This window comes from Silurus meridionalis, chromosome 20 (genome assembly GCF_014805685.1).
Source record: "Silurus meridionalis isolate SWU-2019-XX chromosome 20, ASM1480568v1, whole genome shotgun sequence".
Classification (NCBI taxonomy): domain Eukaryota; kingdom Metazoa; phylum Chordata; class Actinopteri; order Siluriformes; family Siluridae; genus Silurus; species Silurus meridionalis.
This window is the reverse complement of record NC_060903.1, coordinates 12295772-12309257: the sequence shown is the minus strand read 5'-3', so window position 1 is coordinate 12309257 and position 13486 is coordinate 12295772. Positions and strand designations below refer to the sequence as shown.

The 13486-nt window shown below is 39.5% G+C and overlaps 1 protein-coding gene across 2 annotated transcripts in view; it reads right to left on the bottom strand.

Moving 5' to 3' along the window:
• Positions 1-10786, bottom strand: part of adcy8 (adenylate cyclase 8 (brain)) — a 76795-nt gene extending 66009 nt beyond the window's left edge. The window contains exons 1-2 of one of the 2 annotated variants that reach the window (XM_046876541.1): positions 10759-10786; positions 3167-4511 (exon numbers count right to left, since the gene is read on the bottom strand). In XM_046876541.1, the coding sequence (XP_046732497.1) occupies positions 3167-4036 (870 nt within the window). In that variant the 5' untranslated portion in view covers positions 4037-4511; positions 10759-10786. Of the gene's footprint in view, positions 1-3166; positions 4512-10758 lie in introns of those variants that run through there. The other variant, XM_046876542.1, reaches the window with a different exon arrangement.
• Positions 10787-13486: the final 2700 nt, after the last annotated feature.

Here is a 13486-nt window from a genome sequence, read left to right as displayed (position 1 = left end):
ATACTGCTAGATTTTTTAAAATATATACAACTAGGCCTTTCATATACAATATATGAACAAAAGTATTGGGACAAACCATTTAATAATTGAACTCAGGTTTTTCATTCAGCTACATTGTCAAAGACACATTCTGAAGATATTGAAGACATGGTTGGATTAGTTTGGTGTGAAAGAACTTGACTGGCCCACACAAAACCCTGACCTCAATCCCACAAACACCTTTGGGATAAACTGGAACAGAGATTGCAAGCCAGGTCTTCTCATCCAACATCAGTTACTGACAAATGCTCTACTAAATGAATGGGAAAACTTTCCCACAGAAGCACTCCAAAATGTTGAGGAAAACCGTCCCAGAAGAGATGAGACCCCAAACATGTTATAGCTCTAAAGGTGAATGTCATAGAAATGTCTATATATTTAAAATGTGATGTTATTACAGTCCCTGTTGGTAATGGTCAGGCATCCCAATACTTTTGTCTATACATATACATACATATAAAGTGTCGGTGCCTAATCCTGACAAGTCTTTCAATCATTCGATCATCAGATTATAAGCCTGATACCTTGTCTACATGGAACTTCTGCACTTGTGTCTCACTCCGCTTCTATGGAACGGTCCCACATGGATACCCTGAAGACTTTACATTTTACCAGCCAATAATATTACCCACTTGAAAAAAAATTTATACAATTGCTTTTGTGATATAAAAAACAATAAAAAAGGGAAAAAATGTTACCCTTTCTCGCACCTTAAATGGGATATGCAGTAGCAACACAGTTCAAGTAAAAAAAAAAAGAAAGAAATGTATTAGGGAGAAAAAGAAGAAAAAATTGCATAAGTATGTACCAAAGCCATTCAAAGTCATGTTCAAGCGTATTTGTGATTAAGCTGTTTCTGCAGTATTTTCTTGATTTCTTTTTTAACGATTTTCATGACTGCTAAATCTACAGTCAATGTGTATAGGATGTCCATTTTAACAAGCATGTATCAGGAAATGGGTACAAACATTTTTCCAAACCATTGAGCATCTTGTAGACCATCATCAGAAAGTGGAATAAATGGGGCACCACAGTGAAACCCCCTAGGAACAGGACATCTTTTCAGAATTGTCAAACACACAAGAGGAAAATTTATCAGGAAGGCTGGCATGGGACTTTTGCCAACATTAATGGAACTGCCAACTGCCAGAATGTCTGTCAAATAAGGGTCACCCTGTATGTGACACCAATCTTTCATTTTTGGCCTGGTCTCTGTGCTATAGTGTGTCTATATAAAGAATGGAAAAATCCAGACCTGTTTCCAATCCCAAGCCATGCGGTAAAAAGTCTAAAGTTGAACTGTATTAGTTCAACGAAAGATATGTTGTGTGTTAAATCAAGAAAAGCGTATTGCCCAAAAAACACAGTGGTGGCAGCATGCTATAAAGCTGTTTCCCTTTAGCTCTCATTTGGGCTCTACATTTGCTCTGCAAATACAATTGAACTCAATTGAATTAAATATACTAATCATTACTGCATTATCCAAATTGCTTCCTAACCAAACTCTTAACCACACACAAAATGCACATACAATATAAAAACCACACAAATCACAAATTATACCAAACTGTAAATTCTGTAGACTTCAGTTATTTAGATTTCTTAACCATGTCATAAATGCAAAAACAAAATAAAGAAAAAAGAAAATCCTTATTGCCCAGTCATTTCTCCGTTATCTGCTTTGTTTTGCTGCTCAGTAATGCGAACAGTTTGTTTACTACTCTTAGACATTTTAATCACTTAAACACTAACCAAGCCACCTCGTTTACCTTACAATCCACACAGACATTCCTCCAAACTTTAATACACTAGATAAATACTACAATGACTTACATAACCAAAACACTGGTTCAGCCTAACACCTCCAAACACCTGAAATAAACACTACCAACACTGCACTAGCTTGTATTAGGCAAATGTATATAATCAAAAGTCTTTAATACTAATATATTACATATTATACAGTATACACATAACAGATGATGTATATGTAATTATATACCTTTTCACTACATACACTGAGTAGAAATGAGCAAAAAATATATATCATATATAATTTGATCATTTCCAACATCACTGAATACGGTTCTGATTAAGTGTGGAGAGGTTTGTCATGAAATTATATAGGGATTTATTTCTGTGCATTTAATATGCATTGAATTGTTTTTATGTTCAGGGAAATAAGGAAAACTGGAAACATAGATCTCTACCTAGCTCAACTACTCAGTGTTCAACCATTTTAGTGTACTTAGAGGGATTTTAGAGCCTAATGTTGATGTTTATACAGTATGTATTTAGTGTCTTATGCTACGCTGCTACTGCAAGTAATTAATTAAATACATGTTGCTTACCTTGTAATTATTTTTACTTAATTTGTTTGTATCTAGTGATATCGATATCATAAAGAATCTTTGGAAACTGATTCTAAACCCTTATTGTTGTTATTGTTGTAAGGAACGAATTATAACATGTTAATTACATAAACATCTTAATATGTAGTCAGCTTTACTGAGTCTACTGTGTTCAAAATTAGAATATTTCAAGTCAAACATGGTTTAAAACATGTCCCAAAATGTATTTAAGGTTAAACACATAAAGCTTACATAAAATGAACATTTTCCTTGAGGACTGGACCAAAGGACCAGAAATGTCGTGTGATGAAGTGTTTGTTTTACTAATGGCAAGAAAGCTTAAATAAAAATAAATTTAAAAAAAAACTGTGTCAGTATATTTGAATTATGACATGGATCAGTCACAAAAGACAAATTATTTGGCATCTGAGTCTGGTGGTTTAATGTTACACCGGGAAATGGAAATACAGGGATCTCTGTTTCAGCACGTGGACAGCGATCTGAGAAAGCAGGATTCCAATAAGAGACGGCGACGAGATTTGGAGGAAGTGGTTTCTAAAGCCATGTGACAAAAACCTGAACTTCTCTGAGCATACAATTCTGATCTTTCTATATGTGGCCAACTAAAACAATAAATGATCCAACAATATTAGTGTATTTCGATAAATGTTTGTGTTTTAATTACAATGGATCTCTTTAGATTGGATTTTCTTTTTGTTTGTTTCATTATCTTGAAGAGTGTGAAAATAAAATTTCCAGACTGTCGCCAGCGTTACCTGGTTGGTGGAAAGTTGTACATGGGGCGCCACGAGCAGCTGGAGCGCTATGTGCAGCGCGGAGGTCAGCAATCCGGCCACTATGGCCCACGTGAGCGGCAGCGGCAGCATGCTGTAGGTCGCGAAGAGCGTGAAGAGCACGTAGCCCACGCCGTCTCCGAGCAGCCCGTAGCCAAGTCCCGTGGCGAGGATCTGCGTGGCCATGGCCGCCCATGTCACTGCGCCGCTGTACTGCAGGTAGCCGTGAGAGCTCGCGTCTTTGCGCACAACGACGAGCGCGCAGATCACCACCTCGACGCCAGCGAAGAAGCCGAGCAGCGCACCCTTGATCGGGTCCACGGGCGTGGCGCCGAGCGTCAGGTGCAGCACGAGCAGGGTCAGTTTGGTCACTACGTCCAGGACGTTCATCACCGCCACGGACTTACGCCGCTGGCCCAGGAAATAGCGCTGGTACAGGCGCTCGAGCTCGCGCGATTTGAACGCGTAACGCAGAGTGGGGAAGATCACGCCCCGGTACGCACAGCCCCAGCTCACGAAGAAGTCCGAGTTGCTGGGCGCGCAGTCGAGCTGCAGAAACCCGAGGTCACTGCTCGAGCGCTCGGGAAACACTTTGGTGCCGCAGTTATTGTGCCGCTCGTTTACCGATGTCCTCCCTGTGGACTGCTTGCGCGAGTCTTGTCCCGGCGTGTCGTCCGCAGAAGCGGCCTTGGGGTTGTTGTGCTCGTTAATGAACCGCTGCTCGGTGATGTGGCGCACTGCGTTCTGCCACAACAGCCGCTTCGGTCTCCCGCCGCTGTTGTTCGTGGGGGTTTTGTTGATCGTGTACAGCTCCTCGCTCTCGCTAGAACACCGGACTTCGGATAATTCCATAGTTCCCGGCCCCTGTGCTATTCGTTTGTGACTTGAGTACAGTATGTGTGCCTGCCTTACGTAGGTATGCGGACGCGTGTGAGGACTAATCAGACGCGTTCAGCGCAGCGAGTGGGCTTTTGACTGCGCAGAAAGACAGGCGCGCGCCCGGAGCGAACAGGCTCGTGAGAAAACAATAGCCGTGCATGATCAAGGGGCTCACCTACAGTGACCTTTGTCCTCGGGCGGTGTCGTTTTCAGGCATCTACCCATCGGCTCGGTAGACCTCGGAGTCAGAGGGGCCCGCTCGTGGTGGCCGTGCATGCCATGCGGCGGTGACGCGCTGGAGGATGTGCAGGTACTAGAGCGGGGTGCTGTTATTTTGCACCGCGCGACCCGGGTGCATAGGAAAGAATGTGCAAGAGGAGCGGTGCCATTCCGCCTCCCACGCGCCGCATAAAGAGAGAGAGAGAGAGAGAGAGAGAGAGAGAGAGAACTCTGGTCACTTGACTTTGTGCGCGCGTGCGTGCGTGGGTGCGCGGCGTCCTGGGAAGTCGAGACGCCTCAGGTTCTGCTAAATGCTCCTGAAGCACAAACTCCAGGAATCCACGGAATCCTCAGCGGGGTGCAGATCGGGTCCCACCGCAATGACGAGAACGTTGCAACGTCGCCAGTGCGGTAAATCCGAGCGACGTGCCAGCCCGCTCTTTATTCTGGAGGACTGGACCACCATGCGAGGACGGAGAGCTCACAGAAGCGCAGTGGAGCTTCTTCAAACAGCAGGAAAATGCACAGCAGGAAAAGAATCCACGCTCGGGGTGTCACAGCTTCAGCATCAGCACACAGGCGGTCGCGCGCAGCCCTCGTACTGATACAGAGGCTTCACACAGAGAGATGGATGTGTGCCTGTTGGTGGTGTGTGTGTATATGTCCCAGCTAGCTGAAGCATGGGGCGAGCTGTGTGTCAGCTGAGTAAATATGACGTCATAATGTCCTAGTCCGCCCTCCCCGCCCAGTGCGCTCCTTTTGTTTCCCGGTTTATGCGCCGGCAGACGGCGTGCGCGTGCGCGCGTGTCAATCATAATTAATCTGCCGCGCGACTGCTATATATCCCTGATCAGAGCTATCACAGGATCACGACAAAAACAAAGACATAACGGTTTCTGGTCAAGCGTCATGCAATGCAATGACAGTGGGATAGGATCATCCACGGTTCTGCTGCTGTACGCGTGCACACAGAGCCAAGTGTTACTGTGGTAGAGAGCACGAGTGGGTGCTAAAGTCAGGTGGAACTTCAGCCCGTGCACTGACTCACCGACTTTACGTCCTTTTTTTTTTTTTATTAATTCCAGACATATGCGCGAGACTCAGACTGCGGCAGATCACAGCTGATCGACGCCATTCCGGTGACTCATCACAGACCCCACGCACGCGCTTCTTACTTCGCCTATTGATATATCAGCTGTATGTTTGTTTGTTTGCTTGCTTGCTTGCTTTTTTTTTTTTTTTTTTTGCTCAACCACCTTTGTCCGGTGTCCAGTGTAGCCCATTTCATGCCATGGTGTGATGGTGTGGAAAATTAAACGGAACTAAGCCGACAGACATCTTGTTCCCTAATATATGTATCAACTTGTCTCATTAATACTGCATTAACACCCCCATACACCCCCCCCACACACACACACGCATGCACGCACACACACACACACACACACACACACACACGCTTTATAGAGCTCAATAATTTATAGGTAGTCTACAACGTCACCCTAACCTTAACCTCAGTCAGCGAAAAGAAGGTCAAAGATGTATTTTTATTATTTTAAGACATTTAGACCAATAATAATAATAATAATAATGATGATCATCATCATCATCATCATCATCATCATCATCATATTTTTTTTCAGGATACTTAATAATAATAATAATAATAATAATAATAATAATAATAATATTATTATTATTATTATTATTATTATTATTATTCATACTAACAATAATAATAATTCATTATTATTATTATTATTATTATTGATATTATTAATATTGCTGTTTCCGATAGTTCTGCAAAGTCACTTCTTTAAAGTGTGCTCACAATGAAAGTGTTATGATTAAGGTTATGTTCTTCCTGCACATCCCTGGGGACCTTAACATCCAGTCAGCGATGTTCCACTTAAATGTAATTAGAACAGCCAATCAGAACTAAGGACACTCAGGTTAGTGATATTAAAGAGAGACATTTAACATAGTCACTGTATGGAAATGGTGTTTTAAAAATTCCCATGACAATCTTGTGTTATTGGCCTCATTTTCTTACACCTATAGGGTGTTTTTAAATAAATAATTCATTCTTACTGAATGCATATAATGTGGTTAAAAATGTTTTTGCCATGTCAGCAGAATGTATATATATATGTTTAATAATGCAAGTTACCATTTCCACATGCACAATACAAAGAGAACTCACAGGACCGGCACTTAATAGGTGTGTGTCCAAAAGAAAGTCATTTGTTATCGAGGCTCATTAAAGAAAAAAAATAATTGATTGGGTACATAAAGATTGGTTTGGAGGAACAGGAAAAGGTGTGATTTGATGAGTCCAGATTTGCCCAAAGCCACAGCGATGGGTGTGCAAGTGTAAGAAGGAAAGTTCATGAAATGATTCTAAGATGCCTAGGGCCTGTTCAAGCATCTGGAAGCAGTGTTATGATCTGGGGTTGATTCCATTGGTCAACTCTAGTCTCAGAAAATTATGCAGCAATACAATTAAGTAGCTGATTGTATTGAATGACCAGATTACCCATTAATAGATTTTTCTTCTCAGATGACACAGGCATATTCCAGGATCACAATGCCAACATTCAACAGGCTCAAATTTTCGAGGAGCGGTTCAGGAAGCATGAGAAATTATATTTACAGTCGAATTGTTCACCACAGAGTTCTGACCTTAACCTCATTTAAAAAAATGTCGGATGTGCTGGAGAGAAAATATACAAATTGGTTGAGTTTATTCATCCTCAATCATATATGGACAGTGCCGTCTTTCAAATGTAACATAAAAAAAATTTTTTACTCCAAATTAATTATTGTTAAGGTGACACTTTTTTGTTGAATATAATATAAAACTATTGAAGCCCTTTGTTAGTTTAAGCTGCCAGATGAAAATTTCCTTAACAAGGACCCAATTACTTTACTTTTGGCATCTACCTGTGCATCATCTTATGGATAAAAACCCACTACTGAAAGATCAATGGTCAGGTTGTGATTCTGAATTAAAATAAGGACCAATTGAAGAAAAGCATTAGACAGAAATAAGAGCTAAATAACTAAATACATAGATAAAAAAAAAAACTAAATAATATACAGATATCTGGATATTACAGTGAGCACAGTTGGATCGATAATCAGAAAATTGCACCTCCACCATACCACCCAGGCCCTGCTAACAAAAGATTGTCCCTCAAAAGTTGATAAAAGCCACATAGAGGATAACAATCATTTCGAAGGAGCTACAGATTTCAGTAGCTGAGAGTGACATACTGTAATGGTGCACTAGTCAACCATTTCAAGAGTACTGGCCTTCGTATGAGGGTGGCAAGGAAGAAACGTTACTCAAAAAGTGCCACCTGAAAGCACAAAAGAGAAAAGGTTTTGTTGTCAAATAAGACCAAGATAGAGCTTTTTTTTTGCCCCAACTCAAAGTGGCATGTGTGGCACAAACCTAACACTTTCCATGCCTCAAGACACACCATCCTTACAGTGAAGTATGGTGGTGGTGGCAGCTGCTGTTGAGGTTCTTCTCATGCTTCTCATCAGCAGAGACTGTGCATAAAATAAGAAGAGATGGTGTAAAATATAGGAAAATAGAGCAAGAGAATATGCTTCATTCACTAAAAACAGGGAGGAAATTCATCTTTCAGCAGGATAATGATCTCAAGCACAAGGTCAAAGCAACGTTGGGGCAGCTCAAGAACAAAATGAGAAATGTCCTGGGGGTCTGAATACTTCTGCAAGGCACAAAATATCCCAATAGTACAAAAAGATATGATAGTACATAAAGGTTTCAAGGCAACACACAATGTCTGATTCCCTGTTATCTAAAATGATTTACATTTACCTATTACTATTGATTAACCAAATTATTTTAATTCAAAGAGTAGGCAATAAAGCAGAATATAATAGCAAGAATGAAAGACATACATACTGTGTTGCAGAAAAAAACATGCAACACGTAAACAGTGCTGTTGATTGTCATTGCCTGTATTTTCTCAAGTATGGATTCGTTTTTTTGGGATGCATGGTCTGCTTGTAGTACAAGAAAAATGATGTTTCTTAAAGGCAGAATGATTTCATAGAGGGTTAATTAGGCTGAGCGTTAGACTTTGAGTGGGTTTTTGTTACATTTTCATCAAACATGGTTGACTTAAAAACTATAGTGGTCTAGAATAGGTATGTTTTAGATGTAGCTATGCTGCTTGTGCTTTCTAACAAAAGAGGCTTGGTTGCCATTACCTAAAATTCATAGTTATTTACAGTGGTCAGCCGTGCATTTCACACCCAGTCCTTCAGTGGTGTCCTACCTGAGACAATCCACCTTATAATATCATCATTATGATGTCACAGCTATAGAAACCATTAGAACTTTAAAGAAATGCAGTATAACAGAGTGCTGAATCACTGAAAGGTATGTCCTTGTAAGTGTCTTAATCTGGTACCAAATTAATTTCTCCTCCTCTGTCGTCCATTGTGGAATGAAAAACAGCTCCTAAATCCACACAAATACATTTGGACTTGTGCACTTGCAGCATATACAGTTTATTAGCTCTGATTAGAAAACGCTATGACCATCCATTCATAGGACGTGAAAATGCCGACGTGTTGTTGGAGCGATCAAATTGCAGTCTGATTGGTGAATGCAACAGCTCCGGGCGATATAGAGTTTATGGAAATAATTTGGCAGTACTCACAGTGCTGATCTAACCCGCAATGTAACGGCTGAAATCTGATTGGATAGAAACTCATATACCGACACTCAGGAGACCCAAGGGAAATGCTATGAAATAAAATGAATAGACTACTGGTAATAATTGTAAAAATATTCATGGGCAAAAAAATGTTAATATAAGTTAATGATTCTGGCCAGCAGAGAAGGCCTTGCTGGTTCTGAAGGTCCGCCACTGGTTGTTCATTATTTTATTTTAAAAAGGGTACCACATTCAGAATTCTAAAAACTTTTTGACAAAATATACATTGCAACACTACAGTAGCAGCAAATCAAACAGCAAAGTATACGTTCAGGTGTGCTTCTAAAAGTATTAGCATAATTTTAAAATTAACTACACAAATTTAATAGAAAAAAAGACATTTATATCTGTATCTTAACCAGTCACGATAAGTCATACCTAGAATGTTCCTTTTTAAAGATATTGATGAATATTTATGATGAATACGCTAACAGGATTTCTTTTGAGGCCAAAGCACTAGATTTGGTGAGCCACACATTTGCAGAAATAAATGGCTGCAACATGTCTCAAAAAAAGTTGGGATAGGGACAATAATAAGCTGAAAATGGAAGTGTTACTAAAAAAAATAACAGCTGGAGGAACATTTTCAAACAAATTAGGTTAATTAGCAACAAATCAGTAATTGGGTCATGACTGGGTATAAAAATCATAGAGAAGCAGAGTAAGGGGATGTTATACAGTGCTAAACATGGCTCTGTCTCAACTTTTCTTGAAATGTGTTGCAGCCTTGAAATTCAAAATCAGCTTATTTTTTCTTTAAAATAGTACATTCTTTCATTTGAAACATTTGACATGGTTTCTATGTGCTAATGCGAATCAAATATGGGTTTATGAGATTTGCAAATCATTGCATTCTGATGTTATGCACATTTTACACAGCGTCCCAACTTTTTTGTAATTGGGAATGTAGATTGTAGAAGTATTAATTATTTCCTGAAGAGCACATTATACATATATAAATAAATCATTATATCCTTGTCGTCCTATCCTAGTAGAAGACAAACATACGCAATGCAAATATTAACTCTGAGGCAAATAGCTTCATAATCAGGCCGTAATTAAAAGATCCTGTTCCTAATAATCCCTTTGCAAATATTAAACGAATACTCTAGTGCTTTCTTTTATCTAATCTCTATAGTTGGCTTTTGCTTAACACAGACTAAATGTCAACAGCTTTCCTATTTCCCAGACAAAAAATAAAAAGAACATTAACAATCTCAGTTCTGTAGGATAATATTAAGTACAACATATGATGCAGATTTATAATGTAATCCATCCTAATCTCTGATGGAAAAATTTTCCAATCATGTTTAGATTTAGCCATTTGTGTGAACAGGTTTTAGGAGGTAGCTGAGCTAGCAGTTCTGATTAGACACAAAATCTGTGGAATTAATTTGTATGAAAAACATAAAGGTTATAAATATGCTACACTGAGCTTGTGTATTCATATAAATTTAGACCATGTTGATCTCAGTTCAGATTAGTGTGTGTGTGTGTGTGTGTGTGTGTGTGTGTGTGTGTGTGTGTGTGTGTGTGTGTGTGTGTGTGTGTGTTTTAATGTGCATCTTGGCTGTATTTCAAGGCCCTGGGTAAAGTGTGTGAAGCGTATTTGAGGCTTGATGATCAATAATTTGTGTATTTGACAGCTTGATGATCCGACCTCTCTTTCAATGAAATACAGACATGAAACCTTTGAGAGTGCATAAAGAGACAGACAGAGAGAGAGAGAGAGAGAGAGAGAGAGAGAGAGAGAGAGAGAGAGAGAGAGAGAGAGAGAGAGAGATAACATGGAAATGGAGGAGATTTGACACTCGTTTCTCTGTGGTACCGTCTCAGATATCACTTTAATTGGAAGCCCTGCCCATGCACACACATTCAGTGCAGCTGGTTCAAGCTAGTTTCTACAAGCTGTATAGCAGAACCCAAGACACATCAGATAGAAGGAGAGAGAGAGAGAGAGAGAGAGAGAGAGAGAGAGAGAGAGAAGCAATTCTGCTTTACTGAAATAGCTCTTGAGACATTCAAAGTGCATTAAGACATTAGGGCTAGATCGTTATCCACACACACACACACACACACACACACACACACACACACACACACACACACACACACACACACACACACACTAAATAGAGTTACATTTGAGAACCTTAGAGTTGACATAATTAATAATCCAGCTCTGTGAAGGCTTGTCATGAGGCACACCATGACTACCATCATGAGGAGGTGGTAGTGTAGTGGTTAAGACATTAGACCTTGGCTCTGAGAGTCTGAGTTCAAATCCCAGCCGCACCAAGCTGCCACTCATGAATCCCTGAGCAAGGCTTTTAACCCCATAGCTGCACAGTTGTATAAATGAGATCATTCTTAATCATTCTGGATAGGAGCGTCTGCCATAAATGTAAATGTAAGACCCTGTTGCCCCTTCATTGGACCCCCTGCAGTTCACATATATTTCTCAGTACAGCTGCTATTATCACTACCACCCCATCTAGCTCTCACCCAAAAATAAAAAAATAAAATGCCATGTGCGATACTTTCCAAGGCTTTACATAAATAACAGACAGAACACAAACATTCCTCAAAGAGAAAATCTCAGCCTGCAGCTTTCACTGCAACTGGATCCTGGACACCCTGACTGGAAAACTGTTTAGTCTGGATCAGGAGCAGCATCTTCAACACTACCACACTGAGCTCTTGAGCCCCATAGCTGTATGCTCAGTCCACTGCTATTCATCCTGCCCACTTAAGTGTAGTAAGACACATTTTAGATTTAGATAATCAAGTTTACAGATGACACTAGCAATAACTGCTAGTTAGCATGCATAGAGGAGATGCAGAGTAAATAATGTAAATGTAGACAAAACAAAAGTGATGGGTTTTGATTTCATGAGCAACCACTCCCTTCTGAACATCAACAGCTCCATCATGAAGATTGTGAAGAGCAACATATTACTTGATGGTTACCTGCTGGTGAGCCTTATGGGTGGTTTACTTTAACAGCAAAGAATAGCCTATCTCTCTTAAACTTAGCAAAACAGAGTAAACAAAATACTATATTAACCTCCACACTTAACCAGAATAACAACTACACTGTTTTTATAAAATCTATTGTTTTTTGTTTGGTACTACTATATTTTCCACTTAATGTATATTTTTTTACTGCTATGTCTGTATATAGTATAATCCCATCTGCCAAATGCATAACTTTTTACTAGTTCTATGTTTTGCTGGTTCTATGTCCTGACACCTTAGCCAGCAGCAGAAGAAGAAGAAAAAGAAGAAGAAGAAGAAGGGGATGGAAAAGGTGAAGAAGGAGATGTAGAGGATACTGAAGCAGAAGAAGAAAAAGAAGAAACAGTTGGCAAAGTAGAAAGAGGAGAAGATGGAGAAGAAGAAAACAGAAGAAAAAAAAGGAGAAGAAGAAAAAGAAAGAGAAGATGAAGAAGACAAAGAAGATAAAGATGAAGAAAAAGAAGTTGATGATATATCTAGCATCAGCATGCAGTCAGCATTTCCCAGTTGTAATATTATAGCAGTCCAATTATAAAATTAGCTAAATCAAGGTTTGATTAAATTTTTACATCTATTTTACAAATGTTAATATTAGAAAAAAAACATAAAAAACAGTGACAAAATGCAAAATCCTAGCTTAGGTCTTATTTGACTGATCGCTATCAGTTTGTTGATGTAAATGGTGAGTTCGCCACAATCTCTGGGTAAAGTTTGGTGTTCCACAAGGATCTGTCTTAGGCCCACTGCTTTTGTCTTTATATATTCTGCCTCTCGTTGAAATTATACATAAACATGGTATTCGCTTTCACTGCTATGCTGATGATACACAGCTGTATATTTCAGCAAAGCCAGATGAGAGAGATCAGCTTAACAATGTTGAGAAGTGTGTAAAGGACAGTGGATGCTTGATAACTTTTTTCTGCTCAACTCAGATAAGACGGAAGTACTTTTACTAGGACCACATGCAGCTAGAAGCAAACTTTCCGATTACGTAGCATCTGTGGATGTTGTTTCTATCTCAGTGAGTACAGCAGTCAAAAACCTTGGTGTAAATATTGACCCTAGTCTTTCCTTTGAGGCTCACGTGAATAATATTACCAGGATCACCTTCTTTAACCTTAGAAATATTGCTAAAATTTGAAATATGATGTTATAGGATGCAAAAAAAATTGTTCATGCTTTTGTTACATCTAGATTAGACTACTGTAACGCTTTACTGTCTGGGTGTTCGAGTAAGTGCATAAATAAGCTTCAGTTAGTTCAGCATGCAGCAGCAAGAGTCCTCATTATATCTAGAAAATATGACCACATCACCCCTGTTTTAATCAGTCTACACTGGCTCTCAATTAAATCTTGCATTGATCATAAAATATTACTACTGAAGTATAAAGCACTTAACGTTCTCATGCCACAGTATCTGAGTGAA